Genomic DNA, 27,596 nt, shown 5'->3' on the forward strand with positions numbered 1-27,596 from the left:
GTGTGCTGTAATTGTGACAGGAGACATTCCGCAGCGCACAGTGGGAAGTCTTATCAGAATGGAAGCCGTATTCACAAGCAGTTATGGGTCTTGAAAGTAATAGTGGAACGTCGGTTTCTCATTAAAATGTTGCACTTTTCGAGTATAACCAGTACAGGACATAGGCTGTTATATTCTTATATTTCTGTAAACCTACTGCAATTCAGTCATTGGCCACTCGGACAAGAGTCTGTAATCCACGACCAGGTTATTGCGAATGTAAGAAGCCATATTTCTGAAGTGTTCTCCTGTCTGAAAGTAGACAAGGAAACTGACAACATATTGGAAATTTCTACACATGCCGCCAAACATCTAGATTCTGAAGTTATTACTGTTTGGTTACCGCGGCAAAATACTAATTATAAAATAAAAAATAATTAATGTTTAATTATGATAAGGGTTGTCCGACACCGGAATGTTTTCAGCTTGAAACCATAACGGCAAGAATTCGAACATTTTTGCGCGCAGCATGGCCTTTATACCTGACACATTATGTGTACAGGTGATCTTGTAAAACCACACCTTAGCTTCATGCTGTCCGGTTATGAGGCATTGCGTAATGATCAAAGAATAGATGATGTGCTTTAGTCTAGATTCCCATATCAAGCAAGGTGTTGCCTGCAGTTCTTAACCGAGTTAACCGATTCCAGACCTGAAGAATGACAGGTTATAGTAATTTGTCAGAATGATGAAGGTGTTAATATTTTGAATATTTTTTTCATGATCCGTGGCTGGGGCGTGCGATCGTCACAATCGTGTCATCTTTTTTTCATTTCACCGACATTCTTTTGCTGGGACTTCAGTACCCTTGGTTACAAAATGATATTCTTTTGGAACAAACAGCCAAAGGCAAAAAACACAGAAAGTTATAGTCGGCCCTGGGTAAAAGCTAAAGGTACTACGGATTCTGGCATAGCACAGGGTAAACCAGTAACGGAGGCATAGAAGTGGGTTCAGTCTGTCGCCGAAAACAATAAAGTAATTCCCACCCAAAATGAAGAAAAAATCACATGCTTGTTTCCAGTAAAGAGGAATGTGAAGCCCTATAGCAAATTAACTCACCCGCGTAAGCAGTGATGACAATTACGACCCAGGTTTTCTCCAGTGTAAAATGTAAGCATACTGAGGGTTAATTGGGAAATTTTAAACAACATGACTGATGACGATTTGGTTATATTTGATAGTTTTCCATTGGTCAGCCTTATGTAGGCAGTGTCGTCCTCCCTAGGTGAAGATGGTATAACACATACAATTTTAAAGCTTATGTTAAAGTGTCTGAAGCCTTCTCTGCCATGAAGAAGTACTTTATTCCGCAAATGACAAGACAAATGGTAAACTTCAGCTAAAGGGAGATTTCTCTTTAATGTCCAGCTGTGGGTAATTGTATCCAACTTTAATCTACCGTCGAGTAAAGTCGATGTTTTAATTTGCCCAATGCTTTACCACCACCTTCCTGAGAGTATGTAACATTACCGTTTTCGTCACTAACCTAAAGGGAATTGTAAAAGTTTTCTAGTCCAATTTAGGCGTCGAAACAGACATTCACATACCAGTCGTCAACCAAAATGGACGTTTCAGGTCAATGATCGCAAAGGCCAATTCCCGAAAAAGACATTTAATACAAACCACCAAAAAACTAAACAACACGAATTAGCACAGATTCATGCCAAGAGAAGCAGTCAACAGTTTTCAGTGATGACCTAATCGAATGAGTGAAGTTAGTATTCAAATCGTATACCATGTTATTGTATAAGTTGCCGATAATAAAATATTTATCTCAGTTGCCCTATAGGCACGATGGCTCATTACTAGTTGCGCCATAGGCACGATAACTCATTGCTATTTGCGCTATAGGCACGATGACTCATTACTAGTTGGGCTATAGGCACGATAACTCATTTTTAGTTGAGTTATAGGCACAATAACTCATTACTAGTTGCCCTATAGGCATGATAACTCATTACTAGTTGCGTTATAGACACGATAACTTATTTTCTAGCGTGGTACACGATTTGAATACTCATTTTACTCATACCTTGCGCATTTTCTACATCACTGAAAGCTATTGACGGCTTCTCTTTGTATGATTCCGTCCTATTTTCGTACTTTATATACTTTCTCATGTTCTAGGTTCATGGTAGATTGTATTAAACGTCGCTTTGGGAACTGACCTTGCGTTTATTGACCCGGAACGTCCTGATTGGTTGACAGCTGGCATACGAATGTCTGTTTCAACGCCTAGATTTCTGACTTGGTGCGTTTAGGTACATGTCACCCCATACTTGAGAACATCTTAATTCTCGAAAATAAACAGTGGAAAGATAATTGAGGCTGTTGCATGGTTTTCCCCTCTATTTGGTGGGCTTGGTTTTCCCTCTATTTGGTGGGTTCGGTTTTCCGTCTATTTGGTGGGTATGGTTTTCCCTCTATTTGGTGGGTATGGTTTTCCCACCTCTTGTAGTGCATTCCTCCCAATCTGGCCAAAATCGGCGCCTCATCCGATCACAGTAGTCCAATAATTCAGGGTGTTTTTCTGTGGAAAAAAGGGATTCTGGATCACATGTTTGCCTGCTACTAAGCAATAGATAATATTTGAAGATTTGCATTTAATGAAACACAAATTTATGTTGGAATCGACTGACTGCATCTCTTCCTCTCAGGACGATGAAACTGCTCTATGGTTTGATTTTTGAGGTCATTATGTTTTGTTCTTGGTGGTCGACAGAGTGAATCTAGCTCGCCAGCTTTAATTGCGTCTCTAGAGTTGGAACTTTTTAGTCGACAGCTCAGCTAGATTAGTACTTTCAAGCTTTCGTGTGTATTAAGCAAAGTTAAGAAAAAAGGAAGATAAACTCATATCCGTACATTCCTAAGAAAAGAGCACCACTCATGACCGTGTATTCCTAAGGCGAGAACAGCACTCATAATTTTAAATTCCTAAAGCAAGAACAGCACTCATAACCCTACATTCCTAAGGCAAGAACAGCACTCATAACCGTACATTCCTAAGGCAAGAACAGCACACATAACCGTACATTCCTAAGGCAAGAACAGCACTCATAACCCAACATTCCTAAGGCAAGAACAGTACTCCTAACCGTATATTCCTAAGGCAAGAGCAGCACTCAAAATCCTACATTCCTAAGGCAAGAACAGCACACATAACCGTACATTCCTAAGGCAAAAACAGCACTCATAACCCTACATTCCTAAGGCAAGAACAGCATTCCTAACCGTATATTCCTAAGGCAAGAACAGCACTCCTAACCGTATATTCCTAAGGCAAAAACAGCACTCATAACCCTACATTCCTTAGGCAAGAACAGCACACATAAGCGTACATTCCTAAGGAAAGAACAGCACTCATAACCCTACATTCCTAAGGCAAGAGCAGCATCCAAAACCCTACATTCCTAAGACAAAACAGCACTCATAACCGTACATTTCTAAGGCAAGAGCAGCACTCATAACCGTATATTCCTGAGGCAAGAGCAGCACTCATAACCCAACATTCCTAAGGCAAAAACAGCACTCATAACTGTACATTCCTAAGGCGAGTGCACCACTCATAACCGTACATTCTTAAGGCAAGAACAGCACTCATAACCCTACATACCTAAGGCAAGAGCAGCACTCATAACCGTACATTCCTAAGGCAAGAGCAGCACTCATAACCCTACATTCCTAAGGCAAAAACAGCACTCATCACCCTACATTCCTAAGGCGAGAGCACCACTCATAACCATACATTCCTAAGGCAAGATCAGAACTCATAACCCTACATACCTAAGGCAAGAACAGCACTCATAACCGTACATTCCTAAGGCAAGAACAGCACTCAAAACCCTACATTCCTAAGGCAAGAACATCAGTCATAACCCTACGTTCCTAAGGCAAGAGCAGCACTCATAACCATACATTCCTAAGGCAAAAACAGCATTCATAATCATACATTCCTAAGGCAGAACAGCACTCATTACCGGTACATTCCTAAGGCAAGAGGAGCACTCATAACCCTACACTCCTAAGGCGAGATCAGTACTTATAACCCTACATTCCTAAGGCAAAAACAGCACTCATAACCATACATTCCTAAGGCAAAAACAGCACTCATAACCCTACATTCCTAAGGCGAGATCAGTACTCATAACCCTGCATTCCTAAGGCAAGAGCAGCACTCATAACCCTACATTCCTAAGGCAAAAACAGCACTCATAACCCTACATTCCTAAGGCGAGATCAGTACTCATAACCCTACATTCCTAAGGCAAAAACAGCACTCATAACCCTACATTCCTAAGGCGAGATCAGTACTCATAACCCTACATTCCTAAGGCAAAAACAGCACTCATAACCCTACATTCCTAAGGCGAGATCAGTACTCATAACCCTACATTCCTAAGGCAAGAGCAGCACTCATAACCGTACATTCCTAAGGCGAGATCAGTACTCATAGTTGTACATTCCTAAGACAAGAGGCAGTATGGGCTCGCATACTGTATGTATATATGAATATGTACGCACTCCTAATGACTCCTCGTTTTCACATGACTGCAGAAATGTTACGTACGACGTAAAACCTCAAGCATACATACTTACATTCTAAAGTAAGAAATCTTTTTTTAAGGAATGTTACTCGTAATTTCTACCTTACGGAAATCATAGACATTCCGTTTTCCCCTTTTACATGCGCGGTTTGTTTGGCTGGGACGTAAAAGCCCACATTTCAAAAGAACTACAACAGACGATTGTATACTTCTCACCTGTGATGAAAACGTCAGCTATCGACCCCGACATGTTGACTGTCAGCTGAGTTATCAGGCTAAACGCGATACAGTCCACTTCTGACGGCTGGTACCCCATAAGAAACTTCTTTGACCCTGCATTAAAACCACAAAGTAACAGACAGTAACATTATTTTCAGGAGCATAGATTTGAATGTATAACAGCTAACTGTCACGAAGGAATACGACAACTCTAATCAATAAAATAAAAAATACTAACAGAAGTCATAGAATGTTACCAAGAAAAGCCGACAAGGCCTCAATATCCTTCCTCATGACGTCATGGAGCTCTTCTCGCGTATGTCTGCCCATGCCTTGATAATACGCCGCCGTCCGCACTTTACGCCCTATGAACCATCGCACGAGGGGGGGAATCCCCGCCTCAGACATCCAGGGCTTGTCCTGGTTGTATAGCCAGCGCTCTATTATCATGTACCTGCGGTGTAGAGGAGAAATTGTGATTAAAGTTAGATTTGAGTGTCTGTCTGGGTTGTGTTGTCAGCGCTCTATTACCAATCTGATTAATTTAGCCAGTGCTCTATTATCAGTCTGAATAATATAGCCAGCGCTCTATTGTCAGTCTGAGTTGTATAATCAGTTCTTTATTATAAGTCTGAATAATATAGCCAGTGCTCTATTGTCAGTCTGAAAATATAGCCAGTGCTCTATTGTCAGTCTGAGTTGTATAGTTGGTGCTCTATTATTAGCCTGAATAATATAGCCAGTGACCTATTGTCAGTCTGAGATGTATAGCCAGCGTTCCATTTTCAGTCTGAATTCTATAGCCAGCGCTCTATTATCAACCTGAATAACAAAGCCAGTGCTCTATTGTCAGTCTGAGTTGTATAGTCAACGCTTTATTGTCAGTCTGATTCTATTGCCGATGCTCTATTATCAGTCTGAGTTGTATAGTCAGCGCTCTATTATCAGTCTGAGTTGTATAGTCAGCGCTCTATTATCAGTCTGAGTTGTATAGTCAGCGCTCTATTATTGGTCTGAGTTGTATAGTCAGTGCTCTATTATCAGTCTGATTTGTATAGTCAGTGCTCTATTATCAGTCTGAGTTGTATTGCCAGTGCTATATTGTCAGTCTGAGTTGTATTGCCAGCGCTCTGTTGTCAGTCTGAGTTGTATAGCCAGTGCTGTATTATCAGTCTGAGTTGTATAGTCAGCGCTCTATTATCAGTCTGAGTTTTATTGCCAGCGCTGTATTGTCAGTCTGAGTTGTATAGTCAGTGCTCTATTGTCAGTCTGAGTTGTATTGCCAGTGCTCTATTGTCAGTCTGAGTTGTATTGCCAGTGCTCTATTATCAGTCTGAGTTGTATTGCCAGTGCTATTATTGTCAGTCTGAGTTGTATTGCCAGCGCTCTGTTGTCAGTCTGAGTTGTATAGCCAGTGCTGTATTATCAGTCTGAGTTGTATAGTCAGCGCTCTATTATCAGTCTAAGTTTTATTGCCAGCGCTGTATTGTCAGTCTGAGTTGTATAGTCAGTGCTCTATTGTCAGTCTGAATTCTATTGCCAGTGCTCTATTGTCAGTCTGAGTTGTATTGCCAGTGCTCTATTGTCAGTCTGAGTTGTATTGCCAGCGCTGTATTGTCAGTCTGAGTTGTACAGTCAGCGCTCTATTGTCAGTCTGATTGTATTCCCAGTGCTCTATTGTCAGACTGAGTTGTATCGCAAGTGCTTTATTGTCAGTCTGAGTTGTATATTCAGCGCTCTGTTATCAGTCTAAGTTTTATTGCCAGCGCTGTGTTGTCATTCTGAGTTGTATAGTCAGTGCTCTATTATTAGTCTGAATAATATAGCCAGTGGTCTATTATCAGTCTGAGTTGTATAAAATCATTACAGACGTACAAGTAAAACCAAGAGCAGCGACCACAGTATGATAGTTGGCAAACGGTCAAACCTAAGCGATGAAACGCGACCTCCTGTCAGTTTAGCTCAGGCAGAGTTTTATTTGAACTATTCATGTATATGCATAAATAGTAGCAATCTACACGCCCACTAGCATCACGGCTCAAGCAGAATCTGGTTAAAAACGCAGGGTTGTTAATTACAATTTACTTAAAGTCACTCGTCTAGAATATCACTCAAAATACTGTGTTGTCATCACATTTATCATCACATTATAACATTCTCGCCTACAACATGCCTTGCGTCTTTCCAACATCATTGAAAACTGTTGACTGCTTCTCTTTCCATGATTCCGTCCCATTTTCTTACTTTATATACTTTCTTAGTTCTTTGGTGGTTTGTGTTAAACGCTGTTTTAAGGAAATGGCCTTGCGATTATTGACCTGAAACGTCCTTTTTGGGTGACGACTGGTATACGAATGTCTGTTTCAACGCATAGATACATCTATTTCATTAAGGAATATTTAAATGTCGTCCGAATGGTTTTAAAATAATAAAACGATTGTGTTAAGCTTTTCAGATCAGTTTAGAAATTTTAAGTCTGTTGTGAAGCTGGATTCAGATATATCCGTCTATCCGTCAGAAATTCCTTTGTCCAAGGCCGGGATTGATCCACCATCTGAGCTGACTCGTGATAGAGAGTGGTGCATCTCACTCAGTGAACTCTTCCAAATTCCGGACGAAATGGGAGCGTACCAGCGCAGCACAATGATTCAATGTACAGTGTGGTCGTTATGAGTTCAAGTCCATCCTATGTGGGTTTCCTCTCTGGCCGTACTTTGTTCGATTTCCTCCCAACTTAATGTGTCAGCCGTCGAATAAGTGAAATATTCTTGAGTACGACTTAAAATAAATGAATAAATAAACATATATCATGCAGATTCCCAGAAAGGCACTACCTTGTGAAGCGGAAACTTTGTGTGGACTTTCCTGTGAACTACATAAACAGTTCAAAATACGATACCATCTTACACACTTACCACGTCAACGATTCTTCCAAAAGTTTTGAAAATGCCCGTGCAACGGCCTGATTGGCTCGATCTAGACGGAAATTGAGGTCGACATCAAATTTCTTGTTCAGGAAGTCGATGCAGAACTGACTGTCCGCCTTGGAAACGCCGTTATAGCGAATCCAGGGAATCTTCCCTTTACTCGATTTCTTCATACCGTGAACGTTCTGTGTAGAGCAAGCAACAAAAATACGTATGATGAAAAACAATTGTTTATTCATTTCGGTTTTGTTTAACATCCTTCTCGGGGATGTCTGATTAATTTAATAGGCCAGGCTTACCTATAACAGATGTGAAGTAAATTGATTCGAATAGGTGACTCGCACTTGCAACCATGTTGAATCTTCAGTAACTAAAGACTGTCACTCTCAAGTGCGCAGTGAAAGGCACACTCTAGCAGAGATAGAATTAAAGACTTACAGCATAGAGAATAAAACCAGAACAGTGACGACAGTGTGATAGACGCACAGCGCAGAGAGTAAAACTAGAGCAGCGACGATAGTGTGATACACGTACAGCATAGAGATTAAAACCAGAGCACCGATGACAGTGTGATAGACGTACAGCACAGAGAGTAAAACCAGAGCAGCGAAGACAGGGTTATAGTTGACAAAACACGTAACCGATGAAATACGGCCTCAGTTTACGTCAATTTACCTCAGTTAGGTTTTATTCTAACCTTTCATGTTCAGGGCTTGATTAGTAGCAAATTACACGACCCCTAGCAGTATGGCTTAACCATATTTTGGTAAAAAAAAGAGACAGTGATGTTAACTGCAATTTATTAGATGTCAATTGTCTAGAGTTACACTTTTTAAGAATACTAATGGTCTTGAGTGTAGGTAGCCTATAAGTATGTACATGTGCACATACTTTGAAGGTCACTGGAAGGCAATGAGAAACATATAAAACTCCTTGCCGTATTTAACAAAGCGGTTCAATGCTCTGTACTCCTCTGTTCTGCCCTGCAGTACGTCAGCTTATGAAACACTTAGGCGGCACACAAAAGTGCAACGCTGCAACCGATGACGATATGTTTTCAGTGCAATTTAGAACCATTTGTGTAAGCTCGTCGGAGTACCCCATTGCACCTTGTCAATTATCTCATCTGCATATATTTACCTTAAAGACAAAATACGGAATTAATGTATTTATTGTGGTAAAAAGGCGTAAAGTGAAATTTGGAAGATCATTCAAAATTAGACTGACTATACAAAACTTGTTGCGTATTTTGAGATACAGTTGTCGGAGCATTGTCTGGGGGTGGGGGTGGTGAGTGCATTACCTGGTAAGGTATGTTGGCCATCCTCAGGTAAGTTTCCAGTTTGAGGCAGTAAGGGGAAAAGCTGGGGGCATAGGGGCCTCTTTGGAACTGGTACAGGATAACGGTATTCGGGACATCTTCTGGACAGAAATCGGACCCACTGAAAAAAAAGCCATTCATGTGGTAATACAGTATTGTTATATGATCCAGTTATTCAGGGTGAGAGTTACGCAGGGTCAGGCGTTCGTGACGTAAGGCAACCAGTCAACCAGCTCTATTGACGTACGATAACCAGTCAACCAGCTCTCGTGACGTAAGACAATCAGTCGCCTGGCAATCGTGGCGTAAAATAATCAGTCAACCAGCCATTGTGACGTAAGACAATCAATCAACCAGTGATATTAGCGCAATACAGTCAACCAGCGCCAGGTATCCTTATATTGACAGGTCGTTTAAAAGTCGAGAGTAAGGTTGCTTTGCCTTTATGACTTAAGTGGAGTCGTAACTATGGGGTAGCGCTGATCTTACATCGGTTTCGATGACAATATTTATTGGATGCCTGAAAACACCGTGGAATTGTTCTCTGCGAGACACAAAAGCAACAATACAGATATTCGGAAGGCACATTGTACAGTGCAAAGTCCAAGATATAGTACATTTAAATGGAAAGGCAGGTAGGTCATGCAGATATAGAACGACAGAGATAATTATCTATGACAACCAACATACACCCTGACGTCAATTTCACGTAACCAGTTTATAATTAAACCAAAGAGAAACATGATAAAACATTGTCAGAGACAGGTATTCGGATCTTGAGAGTTCAAATTCCGACAACTTTGTTATTTTAAGGCAATTCTTCACAATTTGAACTTACATTTTCCATTCCTGAATATATTAATGAGGTTTTCGGTTTTGATTCAAAACTGGCAGTGTGGAGTCAGCCCCTATGGCTTTGTGTAGTCAGTAATTCATCGTTCGTGACCTATGCAGTCACTAAGCCATCGTTCGTGACATATGCAATCACTAAACCAGCGCCAGTGACGTATGCAGTCAGTCAGTCATCAGGTGCTCGTGACGTAACCAGACATCATGCGCCCGTGATGTATGCAGACATGAGGCGCTTGTGATGTATGCAATCATCAGGGGCGAGTGATGTATGCAGGCGCTCATGTTTTATGCAGACATCAGGTGCTCGTGAGGTATGCAGCCAGTCATCAGGTGCTCATGACGTACAGTCAGTCATTGGGCGCTCGTGAAGTGTGCAGTCAACCAGCAAGCGCTCGTGACGTATGTAGACAACCACTAAGCGCTCGTGACGTATGCAGTCAGTCATCGTGCGCTCATGACGTGTGCAGACATCAGGTGCTCATGACGTACAGTCAGTCATTGGGCGCTCGTGAAGTGTGCAGTCAACCACCAAGCGCTCGTGACGTATGCAATCAACCACCAAGCGCTCGTAACGTATGTAGTCAACTACCAAGCGCTCGTGACGTATACGCTCGTGATGTACAAACTTCCACGCAGGGAGCCTCATAAACTTGATGTCTCAGTTTCCACATGCATGTTGCATGTGGGTGTACTCAATGTGTGAGGCATTCCGTGAATGAAATCTATTGTTCCAGTGAGTCATCGAAAAAATATAACCCAAAGACAGTGGAGGTGCTCGCATCCCTGACGATATGCGACACCCTGGACATCAGCAAATTTCCAATTTATGGACAACACGTGTACATGTTGCGTAGGTCCGCTATAACCCATGTAGGAAATGGGAATTTACGTCCGCCTAAACAATTGAGTAGCAGTGGAGTCTATTGTTCTTTTCTGGACAACGCCACTGGCTTTTTATAGTTGTATAGTAAAACTAAGACATAGCTCACAGGCAATACATCGCAACAGCAGAAAATGATGTGGTTTCATAAAAGTTAGCTACAGCGGATTTATATATTAGGCGGGAAATGTAAAGCGATCGCGTCCATTAATGGTTACATAATGCATTTATTTGTATATTTATTGCATTAGTGTTTTACGCTGTACCTAAGAATATTTCAGTCATACGAGACAACGGCGGCCAGCATTATGGTAGGAAGAAACCGGACAGAGCCAGGGGAAACACATGACCATCCACAGGTTGTTGCAAGGCCTTTCTTTGTTTAGAATAAAAATAACGCTCAAAATAATCCCGATGTAACAGAGAATATACACAACATAAAAATTGATCAGAGACTACGACTAACCTAATCATGTGCTAAAACAATATCATGGTCTAAAAATTGCACATGCCTTTTAATTTCTAATATACATTAATTTTATAAATTATTATGTGTAGCAATCCTCATGTGTTCGTGATTTTTTCTTGAAATTTCCCTGAGCTTTTCTTTGTTTCTTTAAATCACAGTGTATATCATTGAACGACTTAAGACTAGTAAAGGACATAAACAGTGAACTTTGAATGGCTGAGTTAACACTGTCATTGTCAGAAATTCTCCAAACTGTGGACACGGAGCTCAGAAATGCATAACAGACGTGTTTCGTGACACACATTGAGTGGTTAATTGAGAACTTTTAAAAGGCTCTGTATGTTCTAGCTCATAACACAGTTAAAAGAATTTAATGAGTGTGTTTTATTTGATATATTATATCTGAGTGTTATTTTCATAAAATACTTTGTAAAATAGGGCCAAAAATTGTCATGTACAGATCTGCACATTTCCTGACAAACGTCACATTTGAATACCCTGAAGGTTTTCTGTAATGTATAATAGTCCGCCTGGCCAGAAACCACTCTTTTCCAGCTGTTGCATGCTATTCATAAGACAGAGTGCATATTGTAGCGATTTGTTGTTATATATATATATCTTCTTAACGATACAGATATCCCAGTTCCAAATCACACCATTTACTACAGGGGAAAGCACAATATTGGTAGCGTGAATCACCCAGTGTCGAACTCTGGAACAATATCTGTATACTGCTGGAGACGTTCGCTACTATGGATTCTTTTGAATGTCAGCTCGGTCAGTCCGTGTCATTCAGTAGTATGTTTGGGAAAACCACTAGTTAGCTCTGAACTTCGAATAACCAAGAAAAGTCCGATTTTTAAGTTTCAACAAACAGCAGCAACAGTTTTATTAAAATAGAGTGACAGGAGTATGTTGATATATATATAGGTAAAAGTGCCAGTACTGTGTACAAGCACAACATCTGTACTTCAGATAACTGTGTTAGGGATATCTCAGGGAGGTATTAAACCTAGTACTGCTGTGATAGTGGTATGTCCTACTGGTGTCATATAGACAATATGTCAGCCATGTGTGGGGACATTGTCCGTAAACAATACTTTCAGGTCTTCTCTGGGAGTAACAGTTCCAGAATTGGTCCAGTAATAACTTGGGAAAACGAGTTTCAAATTCTGGGACTCGGTGTCTCACTGTGCCGAAACTGGGAATCCCAGTCCCACGATTGCTCAGGGGCACTTATGCACAAATTCTCCCAGTATAAATGTTTCAGCTCATACTTGGGAATTATAAAATTTTGGTCCAGAAAATTCCAGTGACAAACTATTGAGATATACTGTCTCAATCATGGTTGGGAATATCAGTCTCACAGCCTGGGAAAGTCAGTCCCACAGCCTGGGAACACTTGTGTCACAATTTAGAACTAGCAGTCCCACTGTCTCTAGGTATGCTCTAAAGCTGAAATCCCACTTCAGTGCTGACAACTTATCTAGCTACCACTTTACACTGCTTATATACATGTAAAATACCTGCCTTAGAAAGCTAACTAGGTGGAAATTTAGATGTTAACACGACGGTGGTCCGAGATCATCTGGGACTAAAAGTGGGAATTTGCCCGGTATTTATAGTCTCCGCTCATAAATATTCATGAGTACCAAGGATGGTACTCAGAGCACTGATTGGCTAATACCAAAGTAACAACATCTGTGTATAGAAATACTATACATGTACATGCGTATCTAATGTCATGGCACATTTTTCTTTCTTTTTCTTAATAATGGAAAGATGAACAATAACTTGTAGGTAGAAAGGAGATGAGCCTGTGGAGTGAAACTATTTACTTTCGCAAATACAAGTTAATGCCCCTTTTGAAACTCTTCAATATGAGTTTAACACTAAAGGATGTCGTAAAGTAGACAACCTCGTCTAGCGGCAGTTCACCGTGAACGACGATCGTGCGCGGCGAAGCAACAACAACAACCACAAAAAAATGATTTAGTGTCTTAAACTTGGTATAAAGGACGTTTTATGCCAAAATCATGCCACAGTCAGTGAGTACTAATGTTGTTTTAACTGGAAAGATGCCGTACGTGGTTTGTTACAGCAAGAATATGTCCAAAAGTAATGGAAACTCTACTCGAATTTGTCACTTCAAAATATTAACAATGGCGGATGTTTCGCCAAACTTAAGGTCGCTACAAAAAATGTTGTTAGCAACCTAGCCAAACAATATCCGATCACCAAGCTTGGAGAGAAACTCCTTCAACATGTCAGTGTATTATACGTGAAATATGGTGTTCTAATTAAGTCATCAAATGTTAAAATTCTTACGTTGGAAGGGACAGGGGTCCACGGAAACTGTGTCCTTCAAAAGTTATATTAAGGCGCCAAAAACAACTTGCTCTCATGAGTCCACAAAATATCCTGTCTCTATACGTTACAAAAAAAACATATATATATTTCAAAATATTCCACAAAAATTCTAATTTAATTTGAGGATATGTCTAACCCATAAAAATTTACATTTTACTGGTAAAACCTGTGTCTACGTTATGGACAAGGCAGAAAATTAACCCCTAACCTCCCATGCAATTATATGAAATAATATACTGTCTCTAGCAAAATCGCCACATCACCCCCTCCTACAAATAATGCTCGTCCCGAGCACTGCAGTACTAGAGACAAAATACATCATGGAAAGGACATCGCACATGGTAACAGGTGAGTTATTATCACCTGTCAAAAATACTGTATCAGTATCATAATCATAAACCATATGTATATAATTGTGGAACAAGATACATTAGTACTGAAACTCACAATTATCAGTTCTAGATAAACTGTATCTCAACAGTCCTTGGTAACCTGAAATGTTCAAATAATGTTCATAGTTCATGTATCTGTCCTGACTAGACCCTTGTCTCTATATACAAGCATGGGTATGGATTATGTAACTACAATTCTAAACTTTAATATGAATAGGGTAAGAACTAATAATGAAATTTCGATTTTGTGTCCTAAAATGTTCACTCTTCAAGGATTCTTCTGTTCCCACACAGCACGCAGCGGAATGCCACCGGCGACTTGATAATCTCCTCCTTGACCGTGGTCACCTTACCTCCCTCATAGGTGGTGGTTTTCAGATGGTGTACATGGGCGTAATGCGGTTCTCCCTCCTCCCTTGGGGTGGTGATCGTTGATATTGGTGTTCCTGCTGGCTCATTTGTGAGGTCACACTTAATCTGTCTCAACAGTCCACGGTTTATAAGTGATCCCTCATACAGTTTCAGTCGATCATAGTGGACCAGTTTCTTCTTAGCTCTGGGGTGTTGTTGGACCTGGTATACTGTATCATCAAGTTTACCAATAATCTGATATGGTCCAGTCCAACGACATGCCAACTTTGGAGATAGCTTTTTTGTGACGTGCACTATCGTACAGCCAAACAGCATCGCCTATTTTAAATGTCTTCCCTTTATTGCCGACGTTATAATTCCGCTTCTGACGCTCAACACTTTTCCGTTGAACCTGTCGAGCCCTTTCATGTGCGATTTCCATGCGCTCACGCAGTTCAACAGCATAGTCTGTTCCCTCTATTGCTGGCATCTGTGTTGGTCTGCCTGTGATCAAATCTAGAGGTAAGTTTATTTCTCGTCCTAACATCATCATAGTTGGAGATTGCTGTGTTACGTCATGAAGTGATGATCTGTAAGACATCAGTGCAAAAGGTAGTTGCTCGTCCCAGTTACGTTGGTCCTTGTCTATCATCATAGCCAGTCGATCTTCTAAGGTTCGATTAAAACGTTCAACCATTCCGTTGGATTGAGGATGGTATGGTGTAGTACTGGTCTTCTGTATTCCAAGTAGATGACATACCTCTTGAACTATACTGGATTGAAAATTTTGTCCCTAAGTCTGTATGTATTTGTTCAGGTACACCAAATCTACAAATAAATTCCTTCACTAGTTTATCTGCAATAGTTTCAGCTTCCTGGTTTCTAATTGCATAGGCCTCTACCCATTTGGTGAAGTAATCCTGTATTACTAGTATATACTGATTTCCTTTCTTGGTCTTTGGTAATGGACCCAGTACATCCATTGCTACTCGCTCCATTGGAACTCCAACTATATACTGTCTCAAGTTTGCCTTTGATTTCCCTCCTGAAGATTTCCTCGAATTACATTTGTCGCATTGTTTGCACCACAGTCGAATATCTTTACTCCAGCCATACCAATGATATCGTTGTCTTACTTTAGGGATAGTTTTTCCACAGCCTAAAAGACCTGCTGTTTTAGAAGCATGTAATTCATGGAAAACTTCTTTTCTCAGTTCCGCTGGAAGAACTATCTGGTAGTGCCAGTTTAGTCCATCTTCTGTTTCCCACCTGCGATGTAGAACTCCACTGATTAGTACTAGCCTGTCCCATTGTGCCCAATAATACTTGGTTGTTCTACTTTGATCAGAGACTGTTGTCCAATTAGGTTGTTCTTGATTTTCTTCTTTCGCTTTTATTATCCATTTCAGATTACTGTCGCTTCGCTGCAGAGTAGCAAGATTTTCATTTGACCACCTGTTCTCTGCTGATGTCCGATTCGTTGTCTGCAAAGATGTGGGTAATTCTACCTCGATGGGTTCTCTGTTGGATTTCAGTTTACTTTGTTTTCGTGTTATTACTGCTGTTACATGGGTGCGCTTTGGACGGGCCTTATACCGCCTTTGTTTCTGCTGCTTGTACGTCCAATTCTTTGGAATCCATTTAATCTTTGTTACCACAGTTCCAACTGCCCCGGAATGCTCTGTTTGAACTTCAACATCTACTGGAGTAGCTGCTGACCCTGAAACTTGTTCAACAACATTCACAGATGCAACTGGGTATCCATGCTTATCACACCAGTTACATGGAATTCTGGATAAAGCATCAGCATTACCATGACGGTTACCAGGACGATGAACGATTTCAAAGTCATAGGTGCTGAGTAACCCCAACCATCTAGCCAACTGTCCTTCTGGTTCCTTGAAATTCATCATCCAACGTAATGCACTGTGATCTGTTCTGACTGTAAAATGACGACCATACAAGTAGTGTTGGAAATATTTCACAAAAGTAACAACAGCTAAAAATTCTCGACGGGTGACACAATAATTCCTCTCTGACTTGCTTAGCGCTCTGCTGGCATATGCAATAACTTTTTCTTGGTCATCTTGTATTTGGGATATCACTGCACCTATCCCAAAATTACTAGCGTCTGTATCAAGTATAAAGTCTCCGTGAGAACTGGAAATGCGAGTATGGGTGCACTGCACAACTTTTGTTGTAAAACCCGAAATGAAGTTTCACAGCCTTCAGACCAAATAAATTCTTTATTATTTTCTGTTAATTTGTGGAGTGGTTTGGAAATGGTCGCAAAATTTTGGATGAAACGTCTGTAGTAGGAGGCTAGACCCAAGAAACTCCTGACTTCAGTAACTGTAGTTGGTGTGGGCCAATCCTTTATTGCTTGAACTTTCTGTGGTTCTGTGGAAACACCCTTAGCAGAAATGATATGACCCAAATAATTTACTTCATCTTGAAACAGGTGACACTTCTTTGGTTTAAGTTTGAGTCCCGCCTCTTTGAGACGTTGGAACACCTTCCGTAGATTGGTGATAGCTTCATCAAAAGTTTTACCAAATACAATGATGTCATCAATATAGATCAGACATATTTCCCATTGATACCCTGCCAGTACCAGTTCCATCAGACGTTCGAACGTGGATGGTCCATTGCATAAACCAAACGGCATAACTTTAAACTGCCATAACCCACTTCTAGTTATAAATGCTGTTTTCAGTTTAGCCTCATCGTCTAACTCAACCTGCCAGTATCCACTTGCAAGATCAAGCGTAGAGAAACATGTGGCTCCGTGTAATGAATCTAATGAATCATCAATTCTGGGTAAAAGATAAGCATCCTTCACTGTTACTTGGTTAAGGCGTCGAAAGTCAATACAGAAACGCAAAGTCCCATCTTTCTTGGTGACAAGAACAATTGGTGATGCCCAAGGACTGGAGGATCTTTCAATTATTCCTCTTTCCAGCATGTCCTGTATCTGTTTATCTGCTTCATCTTGTTTCTGCATTGGCAGTCTACGAGCTGGTTGACGTAAAGGTAATGCCTCTCCTGTATTAATACTGTGTTTGATTCCCTTTGCTCTACCCAAATCTGCATCAGACTTAGCAAAGATGTCTGCATAGGCCAGGAGTAGTGACTTCACTTTCATCTTGTCTTCAAGCTTCATATGTTTTGTACTTCCCTCGAACAAGTTTGTCACATGTTCAGGAATGTCTTCAGTGCTATTATCGTTTACATGTATGGTGTGTACAGTATGTATTTCTTCATCACTCAAGTTCTCTTGAGTTAATACCTGGTTAATGTTTATCACTGGACTCAGTTCGGCTATTGTTGTACCTTTGTATATAGTTTCCATTTCCACGCCCAAATTTATAATTGACACTGGAATTTTCTCTGTCTCAGTGTCCACTAATGTCCTCCCAACTAATAAATTTGTTTTCTTGGAAATTTTCTGTAGCGGTTCACATATTGCCCATTTTCCCACTAACTTCTGATCCTTGAATGGTTTTGTGGAAATGACAATCTGTTGACCAGGAGAAACAGTAACAGTTTTATCAATAACCAGCCAACAACAACTAGTTACATCTGACAACCTAGAGCATAAAAGCTGCTGTCCTTCACAGGTAATGCACCTCCTTCTCGGGTGAATTTCACAATCAAATTTAGTCAAAAAGTTCATCCCTATTATTCCCTCACACATGACATCAGCAATGATAACATCTATGTATGTGGGACTGGATAAAATCCTAATATCTAGTTGACACATCCCGAGCACCTTCAGTGGCTTATGATCTGCACCTTGTAATCTCAGGTCAGTGGGTACCAATTTCGGTCGTTCTATCTCCGGAATACTGCTATAGACTTGACTCGAAATTATTGTGACACAAGAACCGGTGTCCACAAGAAATGAAACCATGTTACTCCCTATAGATCCAGTAACAAACATCCCACTACCTAGATTCTCCATCCCTATCTCAAGTACCAGTTCTGAACTTGAAGACTTCGGATGATCCACAGATTTCATAGTGATGTTCAACCCTGATGACTTCTCTCTGCAAGTACTAAAATTTGTATTGTTTAACTTCTGTGAAGTTGATATCTGTTGTTGGGGCAGCCTGGAATTTACAACCGGTCCTCGCCCCTCTGGGTCGGTTGTCCCCCTTTCCCGAGAAGTGTTGACGTTTCCCTTTGTTCAGAGGACATTCACGTCGGTAATGTCCATATCGGTGACACTGGAACCATTCAACATCTCTCTTTGGCGATGACGGTTTTTCCCAAGACCGGTCATTATTGACAGACTTCTGTTTACATGACATCTCCTTGATTAATTTCTCCAAGGCTGAAATTCTCTTTCCCAAGTCGGTATTATCTGCACTTGGTACCGCTGTAATTTCTCTCACATGTCGTCTACGTGGAATCTCGTCTCTGCGCTGAGCTTCTATCTTCCAGTATCCTTCAATCTCCAGAGCCAAAGTAATCGCTTGCTGTAAGGTACTGGGCTTTCCTTGCTGTACTAGCATCCTCATTTCGTAATCTTCAATGGCGTCAATAAAGTGGATCTTGGCAAGCCTTTCCTGGTGACAAGACGACATCCCTGGGTAAGCTAATGTTGACAGCTTCAAAATGGCTTGACCTACTTCTCGAAGGCCCTCTTTGTCTCTGCGACGTCTACCCCTCAGTTCAGCCAGATACAGTTCAGCTTGATCTCGTCGACCAAAACGGTTTCCCAGGACTTCTACAAGATAATCAAAGTTCATTTGTTCATCAACAGTAAGTGCGCAGGCCAGTTGTCGAGCAGACCCTTTTAAATGTGTGAAGAGATAATCTGCTTGTTCTCTCTTCGTCCAACAGTTGACTCGGGAAATGGTATTAAATATTTTCAGGTACTCTTCCCAAGACGTTTCCCCGTTGTAAATTTCTGGTCTTAGTTGACGACGACTTGTATTTCTAGGCACATAAGCAGCGTCGCCGGATGCATACTCATGTGGAGATGATCTCGGAGCCTCATCATGGTCTCTGGTGTCCTCTCTCTGTGGTAATCGAAACGAAACTTCTTCATCGCTCCCGTCTGTTTCAACTGTCCTGTCTTCCTCCATTGTGAATAAGTTGCAGGTCCCTGACAACTGAACTTCAAATGAATCCCACCGCTGCCACCAAGTTGTAGCGATTTGTTGTTATATATATATATCTTCTTAACGATACAGATATCCCAGTTCCAAATCACACCATTTACTACAGGGGAAAGCACAATATTGGTAGCGTGAATCACCCAGTGTCGAACTCTGGAACAATATCTGTATACTGCTGGAGACGTTCGCTACTATGGATTCTTTTGAATGTCAGCTCGGTCAGTCCGTGTCATTCAGTAGTATGTTTGGGAAAACCACTAGTTAGCTCTGAACTTCGAATAACCAAGAAAAGTCCGATTTTTAAGTTTCAACAAACAGCAGCAACAGTTTTATTAAAATAGAGTGACAGGAGTATGTTGATATATATATATAGGTAAAAGTGCCAGTACTGTGTACAAGCACAACATCTGTACTTCAGATAACTGTGTTAGGGATATCTCAGGGAGGTATTAAACCTAGTACTGCTGTGATAGTGGTATGTCCTACTGGTGTCATATAGACAATATGTCAGCCATGTGTGGGGACATTGTCCGTAAACAATACTTTCAGGTCTTCTCTGGGAGTAACAGTTCCAGAATTGGTCCAGTAATAACTTGGGAAAACGAGTTTCAAATTCTGGGACTCGGTGTCTCACTGTGCCGAAACTGGGAATCCCAGTCCCACGATTGCTCAGGGGCACTTATGCACAAATTCTCCCAGTATAAATGTTTCAGCTCATACTTGGGAATTATAAAATTTTGGTCCAGAAAATTCCAGTGACAAACTATTGAGATATACTGTCTCAATCATGGTTGGGAATATCAGTCTCACAGCCTGGGAAAGTCAGTCCCACAGCCTGGGAACACTTGTGTCACAATTTAGAACTAGCAGTCCCACTGTCTCTAGGTATGCTCTAAAGCTGAAATCCCACTTCAGTGCTGACAACTTATCTAGCTACCACTTTACACTGCTTATATACATGTAAAATACCTGCCTTAGAAAGCTAACTAGGTGGAAATTTAGATGTTAACACGACGGTGGTCCGAGATCATCTGGGACTAAAAGTGGGAATTTGCCCGGTATTTATAGTCTCCGCTCATAAATATTCATGAGTACCAAGGATGGTACTCAGAGCACTGATTGACTAATACCAAAGTAACAACATCTGTGGGGTCATTCTACCGTAAGGGTATATTTTAGTCTGGCCAATAGTTCATAATTTTTGGCTGAAGGAACTGATTGAACTTCATTTCCCTGATTTGTATATATTTACTCATTCATATGCCGCAATGTGCAACATCAAACTCCATATCTAGTGATTTTTTACAAACTTTCCTTCCGCTTGAGATCAAAACTCTGTCAACAACGTTACCGACAAACTTCTACCTGAGAGAATGCCAAACGTCGATAGTGCATATTTACATACCCTATGATGTTAATAATTAAGTGTCCTTAGCAAGATATCATATGATAATGTAACCGGGATTTTGGATGGTTTTGATATTTTGACTATTTATACCCAATTCAGGACCCCAAACCCAATATATGCACCCAGTCAATGCACTCAGAAGGCATACAATGTCAATTCTGACAAAGATGTTTATACAAACAAAGCATTGTACGGAGACGCTGTAAATGACACCAGAGCGTTCAATGTGCGCTTATGCATTAGTATTGAATAAGCGTTTTATGTGTGGTAACGTAGTGGACAGCTCTGGTAACATAGTTGACACCGGTAACGTTGTTAACAAAAGTAACACAGTTTTTCTTACCAAACAGATTTCAACATACAACAGGTTATTGATTTGATTGGTTGTTATTTTACACCACAACAACAATTTTTCACGGAGTCTCACATGATAGCGACCAGTGTATCTGGAAAGTGGAGTTATGAACCACACGTGATGTGCAATGGACCTTGTTAAAGTACAACTCCACGTACAGCCACATGCAGAGCAGCGCCAACACATACATGTATATTGCGATTCAGGCCCAAAAATAATTTCAAGCAGAGGAACTTTGGACACTGAAACTGCGATCTTGTTCATGGTGGGAGTCTTCCAAACATTATAACACCAATTAACATCGAAACGATATAAAAATAGCAGAATTCTACATTGAATGAATGAATGCTTAGGGTTAACGGCGTACTGGTACCAACAATATTTCAGTCACATGACGACGAGGAGTCATTAGGGTATGTGCACATGTTATGTACCTCCTTGTTGCAGGGCAGATTTCCACCGCTCTTTTATAAGGTACTGTGTCACCGAGATGACTTGCCAAAGGCACCCAACAAACCCTCTCATCCAAACCATTATACTGGTAAGGCCAACCAGTCGTTTCACTATCCCCTAAATGCCGGGCGTTTGGCAAAGAAGCTGCAACTACCTCTTTTAAGGTCTTAGGTGTGACCTGACAGAGGTTTGATCCTGGATCTCCCGGACCTGAAGCGAGCGCCTTTACCAACTGAGCTATCGGGGTTGGTAATTCCGCATTGAGGTTTCATTCATTTGAAGAGAATAAAAGAGACCAGATTTCTTTATCAATCTGCAGGTGACGTGTGCCAATTTTACACGGTTCGGGAATGGTGCAGATTACGTCCTCGTGGCGATACCAGACGACATCGTCAAACCTTGACCAGAAGAATCTGTTTTCCCCAACTGCCGACATGCACTTCACTTCCACATCCTCCTCATCCACACCTGTCACAATACCCGGGTAATATTTCCCATCGTACATATACTTTACCACACACCATTTTCCGATAACGTCAGGGTCGGTGATGTCGAGAGGAGTCAGGCCGGTGTGTGAAAGCTCATGAGTCGGTTGTTGAGGAGTAGTCATTTCAGATGTCGGAAACACAAACTCTTTGGCATCATAACAAGAACAGCGTAAGGTGTCTGGATGGCTACAGAAGCAACTTATCTGTCTGTAATACATTGACCCCATCTTTGTTGTACATATCTGATGAATGCCCATTGTACCAGGAACGGTTACTGTGTTCTCGGGAAGCATCTTTGTAGCATTGGTAACAGAAGAACTGTCAGTGAAAAACATTTTCACTTTGGTTTCTGACTTCGTTAGTTCACCAAACATTTTTTTTAGCATCAGGGATATCTATGCCCGCATTAACAAGGCGATCTGCTGCTCTTTTGATGGACCCACCTACTCCATCAGGGGCGCCCTTACCGTGCCCAGCTTCAAAGAAATTCCACGTTGCTGATGAGAAACCGTGCTGGTATATTTTGGTACAGAAAAGGAAAAAGTTTTTCTTTTGTCTGTACTGGGTGGACGGGCCATCGCTGTAGAAGTGCAACGTGTCTACCTTTGGGAACTCAGTTTTAATGTACTGAAAAACAGGCTCTAGGTATGTCCAGATTGCAGGTGGGTCATGCTGCAGCGATGGGGACATAGTGCACATAGCTATTGCCTCTGGAATGTTTCCTACCTGAAGCACCACGTCATGTAAGGTAACTTGCTGGTGTGAGGCTCCAAAGTGTGCTGACTGTATTTCTGTGGCATATTGACAAAGATAATTTTCAGCGAAATCAAGCTGGATTATGCATTCATTATCCTTAAGGTTTTCCTTCAACTGTCGTAGAGAGGCAAACTGGTGACGTATGTTAAATAAATGGCGCTGAAATTGCTTCATCTGTTTCTGGAACAAATTAACCACATCCACCAGTCTTTCTGAAATTTTATCCTTTGACGTCACCCTCTGTTGCTTCACTTCCGAGGACTTCAGCACTCTCTCTGTCTTTTTGGAAACCCATTGCCAGTATTCTACCTGTTGTAACTCATCATAGTTTTCTGCCACTGGAACTTGAGCCGAGACGCATGATGCGCACTCGCCGTACATGCACGCCTTTTGATTTCTGTCACAAGCCATGTTGTCTGCCATTTGACATAAGTCGGATGTTTGTAAAAGTTTTAAGTCACGCAATTTTTGGACAAGTAGGTTCAAGTTTTCATGTGTTTTACACAGACAGGTTTCTCTGTCTTTTGAGGACGGTATAATTACCCAAAACGGTCGCAACCGACAGAAGAGAGAATATGATATCTTCATGTTTGGGCTCTCTGAAAGAAATTTCATGTGAAGCACCTTCAAGCTGTCGCATAGAAAGCGTTTCTGCATTTTCTGCTTATTTCGGGTTTTTGTCTCCTTTTTCCCAGCAGTTATACGTGATACGTCATCCCGGATGTAAAAGGATCGAACTCGTGATGCAAACTTTGAGGCCCACGCTGCCATCTTCCGTTTCTTAAAATCAAAAGGGTCTACATTACACGTGGAGCCAGTGACTAGATGTTTCCATCTTCTTTGGGAAAAGCCAAAAATTTCTTCCGCAAATTTCTGGAATCGATACTGTTTGACTATTTTCCCAGTCAAAAGTCGTGCCACCATTTGTTTCCTCCTCTCATGATGCGACGCCTTGTATTTGGCTTTCAGGTCGCTGACTAGGGCAAAGTGGAAATTTAATGTTTGTCTGACAGATTTCCCAACATGAAAGTTCCTTAGTAACTGACGAGTTTTACTTCTAGGGCTGTCTGATGTGCGATTGAGAAGACGGTTGTATCGCTTTCTGTAGCGCTCTGCACGCCTCCTTTCCTGCTGTAATGCTTCTATCAAGTCTTTCATGTCCTTAGAGCGTTTAGCCCGAGCCCTTCGCCTTCTAAGTCCACTTTCTCTTCTGAAACACAACCATGAGAAATAATACTTTAGCTTTTGTGCGCACATATATACTAAAACTCTAACTGTAACAAAATCAAGAATTCATTTTGGATTGCCATATCTGCCATTTGTCAGCTTTTGTAATACACACGTTGGGCCTATCTCACAGGAAGACAATACAACTTAATCAGCTACACATACCTGCCGTTTCCATTATCGTCAGGGCTGCATGGAGGGGTCATAATATTTCGTGCTGACTTCTGCGTTGCCCTATGAGTTTGTTGTTTTTTTCTCCAGTACTTTCGTCTATTTCGCCTCTCCCTGTCAGTCAACTGATCAACACTCAGTCTGGATGCTGACTTTCCTTTGTTATCATGCCATCTCCGTCTTTCCTTCTGTAAGAAGTTATTTCTGCGCTCAGGATCTGCATCTCGACGTTGTCTATATCGACGCTGTTTTTCTGCAGCAGATAGAGGCATATTCCTGCCGTATATGCTTCTTGAAAAGTTCTTCTGCAACAAAAACAGACTTTTATGACGCACTGCTCTGATAAGAATAAATAGTATTAGGTTACGCTTTAGCTTTTAATCTAAAATGTCAACAACGTTACCATATGTCACCCACGTTACCAGGTACAGGGTAGCGTAGTTGACAGTAACGTTGTTGACAGAAATGCACAAAAACAACAAGAACTCCGTGCTGTACACAGACAATGGAAGTTACTTAAGGTGAAAGGCATTTGATTACATCAGATATATTAGACTGTTAATTACTTTTTCAGGTAAAACCTTTGATTGGCAAAATATCATGGTAACATAGTTGACATATTTAAGTGACAGACCATTTAGGTTGAGCCATTAATCAACAGTTTTTGGCGAAAAATGCATAAAAACTTACCAAACCTGACTTTGAAGATCAGCAATTTCCCGCCTTTGCCCTGGGGGATCTGGTTGTCATCAAGGGCATGTAACTCTTGTTAAGCTCACCAGAAAGTGTCATGGTAACGTAGTTGACACAGCACTAAGGGACATCATTTTCACAGGCTGTATTTAATGCATTTGTACATTTTCAACGTAGTTTTCTTATTACATATATTATTCAATGCTAACGGCAACAACTGATTTTGGCTGGAGATAGAAATTCCACAAAAAAAGAGCATTTTAAGTAAGGTTTTAATACAAAACTCACTGTGGGACATGTCATTTTACCAACACCACAAAACCAAATCAATGCATAAAGCATGTTATTTGCCTCTTTTTTAAAGCCAAACTAGTACATTTTAGCAGTTATTGTCTTGTATTTCATACTCCTGCAAATCTTCATTCTCATATTGAAGAAAATAGTCTTGTTTAGCGCTGTCTGAGCCTTAGGACATAAAATATACTGTTGTGGTAGAATGACCCTGTGTATAGAAATACTATACATGTACATGCGTATCTAATGTCATGGCACATTTTTCTTTCTTTTTCTTAATAATGGAAAGATGAACAATAACTTGTAGGTAGAAAGGAGATGAGCCTGTGGAGTGAAACTATTTACTTTCGCAAATACAAGTTAATGCCCCTTTTGAAACTCTTCAATATGAGTTTAACACTAAAGGATGTCGTAAAGTAGACAACCTCGTCTAGCGGCAGTTCACCGTGAACGACGATCGTGCGCGGCGAAGCAACAACAACAACCACAAAAAAATGATTTAGTGTCTTAAACTTGGTATAAAGGACGTTTTATGCCAAAATCATGCCACAGTCAGTGAGTACTAATGTTGTTTTAACTGGAAAGATGCCGTACGTGGTTTGTTACAGCAAGAATATGTCCAAAAGTAATGGAAACTCTACTCGAATTTGTCACTTCAAAATATTAACAATGGCGGATGTTTCGCCAAACTTAAGGTCGCTACAAAAAATGTTGTTAGCAACCTAGCCAAACAATATCCGATCACCAAGCTTGGAGAGAAACTCCTTCAACATGTCAGTGTATTATACGTGAAATATGGTGTTCTAATTAAGTCATCAAATGTTAAAATTCTTACGTTGGAAGGGACAGGGGTCCACGGAAACTGTGTCCTTCAAAAGTTATATTAAGGCGCCAAAAACAACTTGCTCTCATGAGTCCACAAAATATCCTGTCTCTATACGTTACAAAAAAAACATATATATATTTCAAAATATTCCACAAAAATTCTAATTTAATTTGAGGATATGTCTAACCCATAAAAATTTACATTTTACTGGTAAAACCTGTGTCTACGTTATGGACAAGGCAGAAAATTAACCCCTAACCTCCCATGCAATTATATGAAATAATATACTGTCTCTAGCAAAATCGCCACAATATTTACTGATTTATTTTATTGAAGATATACATCGTACTTAAGAATAGCTCGCTTATACGATGGAGGCCAACATTATGGTGAGAGGAAACCGGGCACAGGCACGAGTAACCCATGACCATCCGCAGGTTGTTGACAGATTTTTCAACGTACGGCCGGGGGGGGGGGGGGGCAGAATGAGCTGGGTAGGCTGTATATATGTATTCAAGCAGATACAGGAAAGGTTTATATCACTTTCCTAGCTTGCTGTCGAAAAGAATTGCTTGAAAGAAAAGCTCGGCTGTTCACGCTGGGAATCGAACAGGGTTTGACGCCTTTAGCTTCGGTTCAGCATATACAGTCACATTAACGTTTAGCCTGAGTGCTTTGTATACAATCTTTTCAGTCAGTGGCCCTTTACATATGTAAATGAGTGAAAACCCGTCAAACGCCTACTATGGCGATGATTTTTTTCTCCACTCAAGTTTCATACCAGCCAAACAAGTGGCTCTCAGGGTCGTCCCTTTACATGTACCTGTTGATTTTGTGTGAAAAATTAATGTTTCTTAACTGATTTAAACACATTGCAAGGAATATATTCTAGTCTAGCATACACGGCCGGACATTACAGTAGATCTCACCCGGTCTAAGTCTCACTTGATCTTTCCGCAATCAAGATCTTACCGGTTCCCAGGCAGAGCTCACCGGATTCCAGGCAGAGCTTATCGGATCCCAAGCAGAGCCTGTCGTGTCCCAGATCTTACTGGATTCCAGACAGAGCTTACCGGATACCAGACAGAGCTTATCGGATCCCATGCAGAGCTTGCCGTGTCTTAGATCTTACCAGATTCCAGCTCTTACCTGATCCCAAATCTACCTGATCCCAGATCTTACCTTGCGAGAAGTCTCTGGATCGCAATCAAGCCGACAAAGACGATCAATAATCCAGTACCGACTGGTAACCATGGATACTGATACAGGTGGTCCAGTGCCCAGTTCAGATCCATCGCGGCGGGTTACAGGGTGATCAGAACGAGTGTCGATTCCGGAGAGAGCGGAGTTAAGGCTTGTGGTTCTCTCCTCCACACACCCAGTAAGCCTCCTCAAGTCAGCTGCAAAGCGCGCTGTGCACGATTACGCTGTC

General features: G+C 41.0%; 1 protein-coding gene across 1 annotated transcript; it reads right to left on the reverse strand.

Moving 5' to 3' along the window:
• LOC135464207 (failed axon connections homolog) lies at window positions 1-27,524 on the reverse strand. The gene is made up of 7 exons (XM_064741712.1): window positions 27,347-27,524; window positions 9,036-9,174; window positions 7,721-7,917; window positions 5,063-5,259; window positions 4,803-4,919; window positions 2,492-2,572; window positions 1-291 (listed from the first exon to the last, which is right to left on the reverse strand). Exons 1-7 carry the CDS (start codon window positions 27,457-27,459, stop codon window positions 248-250), a joined length of 888 nt encoding a protein of 295 aa, XP_064597782.1. The 5' UTR covers window positions 27,460-27,524; the 3' UTR covers window positions 1-247.
• Window positions 27,525-27,596: the final 72 nt, after the last annotated feature.

The sequence above is a fragment of the Liolophura sinensis genome, chromosome 3 (assembly GCF_032854445.1).
Source record: "Liolophura sinensis isolate JHLJ2023 chromosome 3, CUHK_Ljap_v2, whole genome shotgun sequence".
NCBI lineage: Eukaryota > Metazoa > Mollusca > Polyplacophora > Chitonida > Chitonidae > Liolophura > Liolophura sinensis.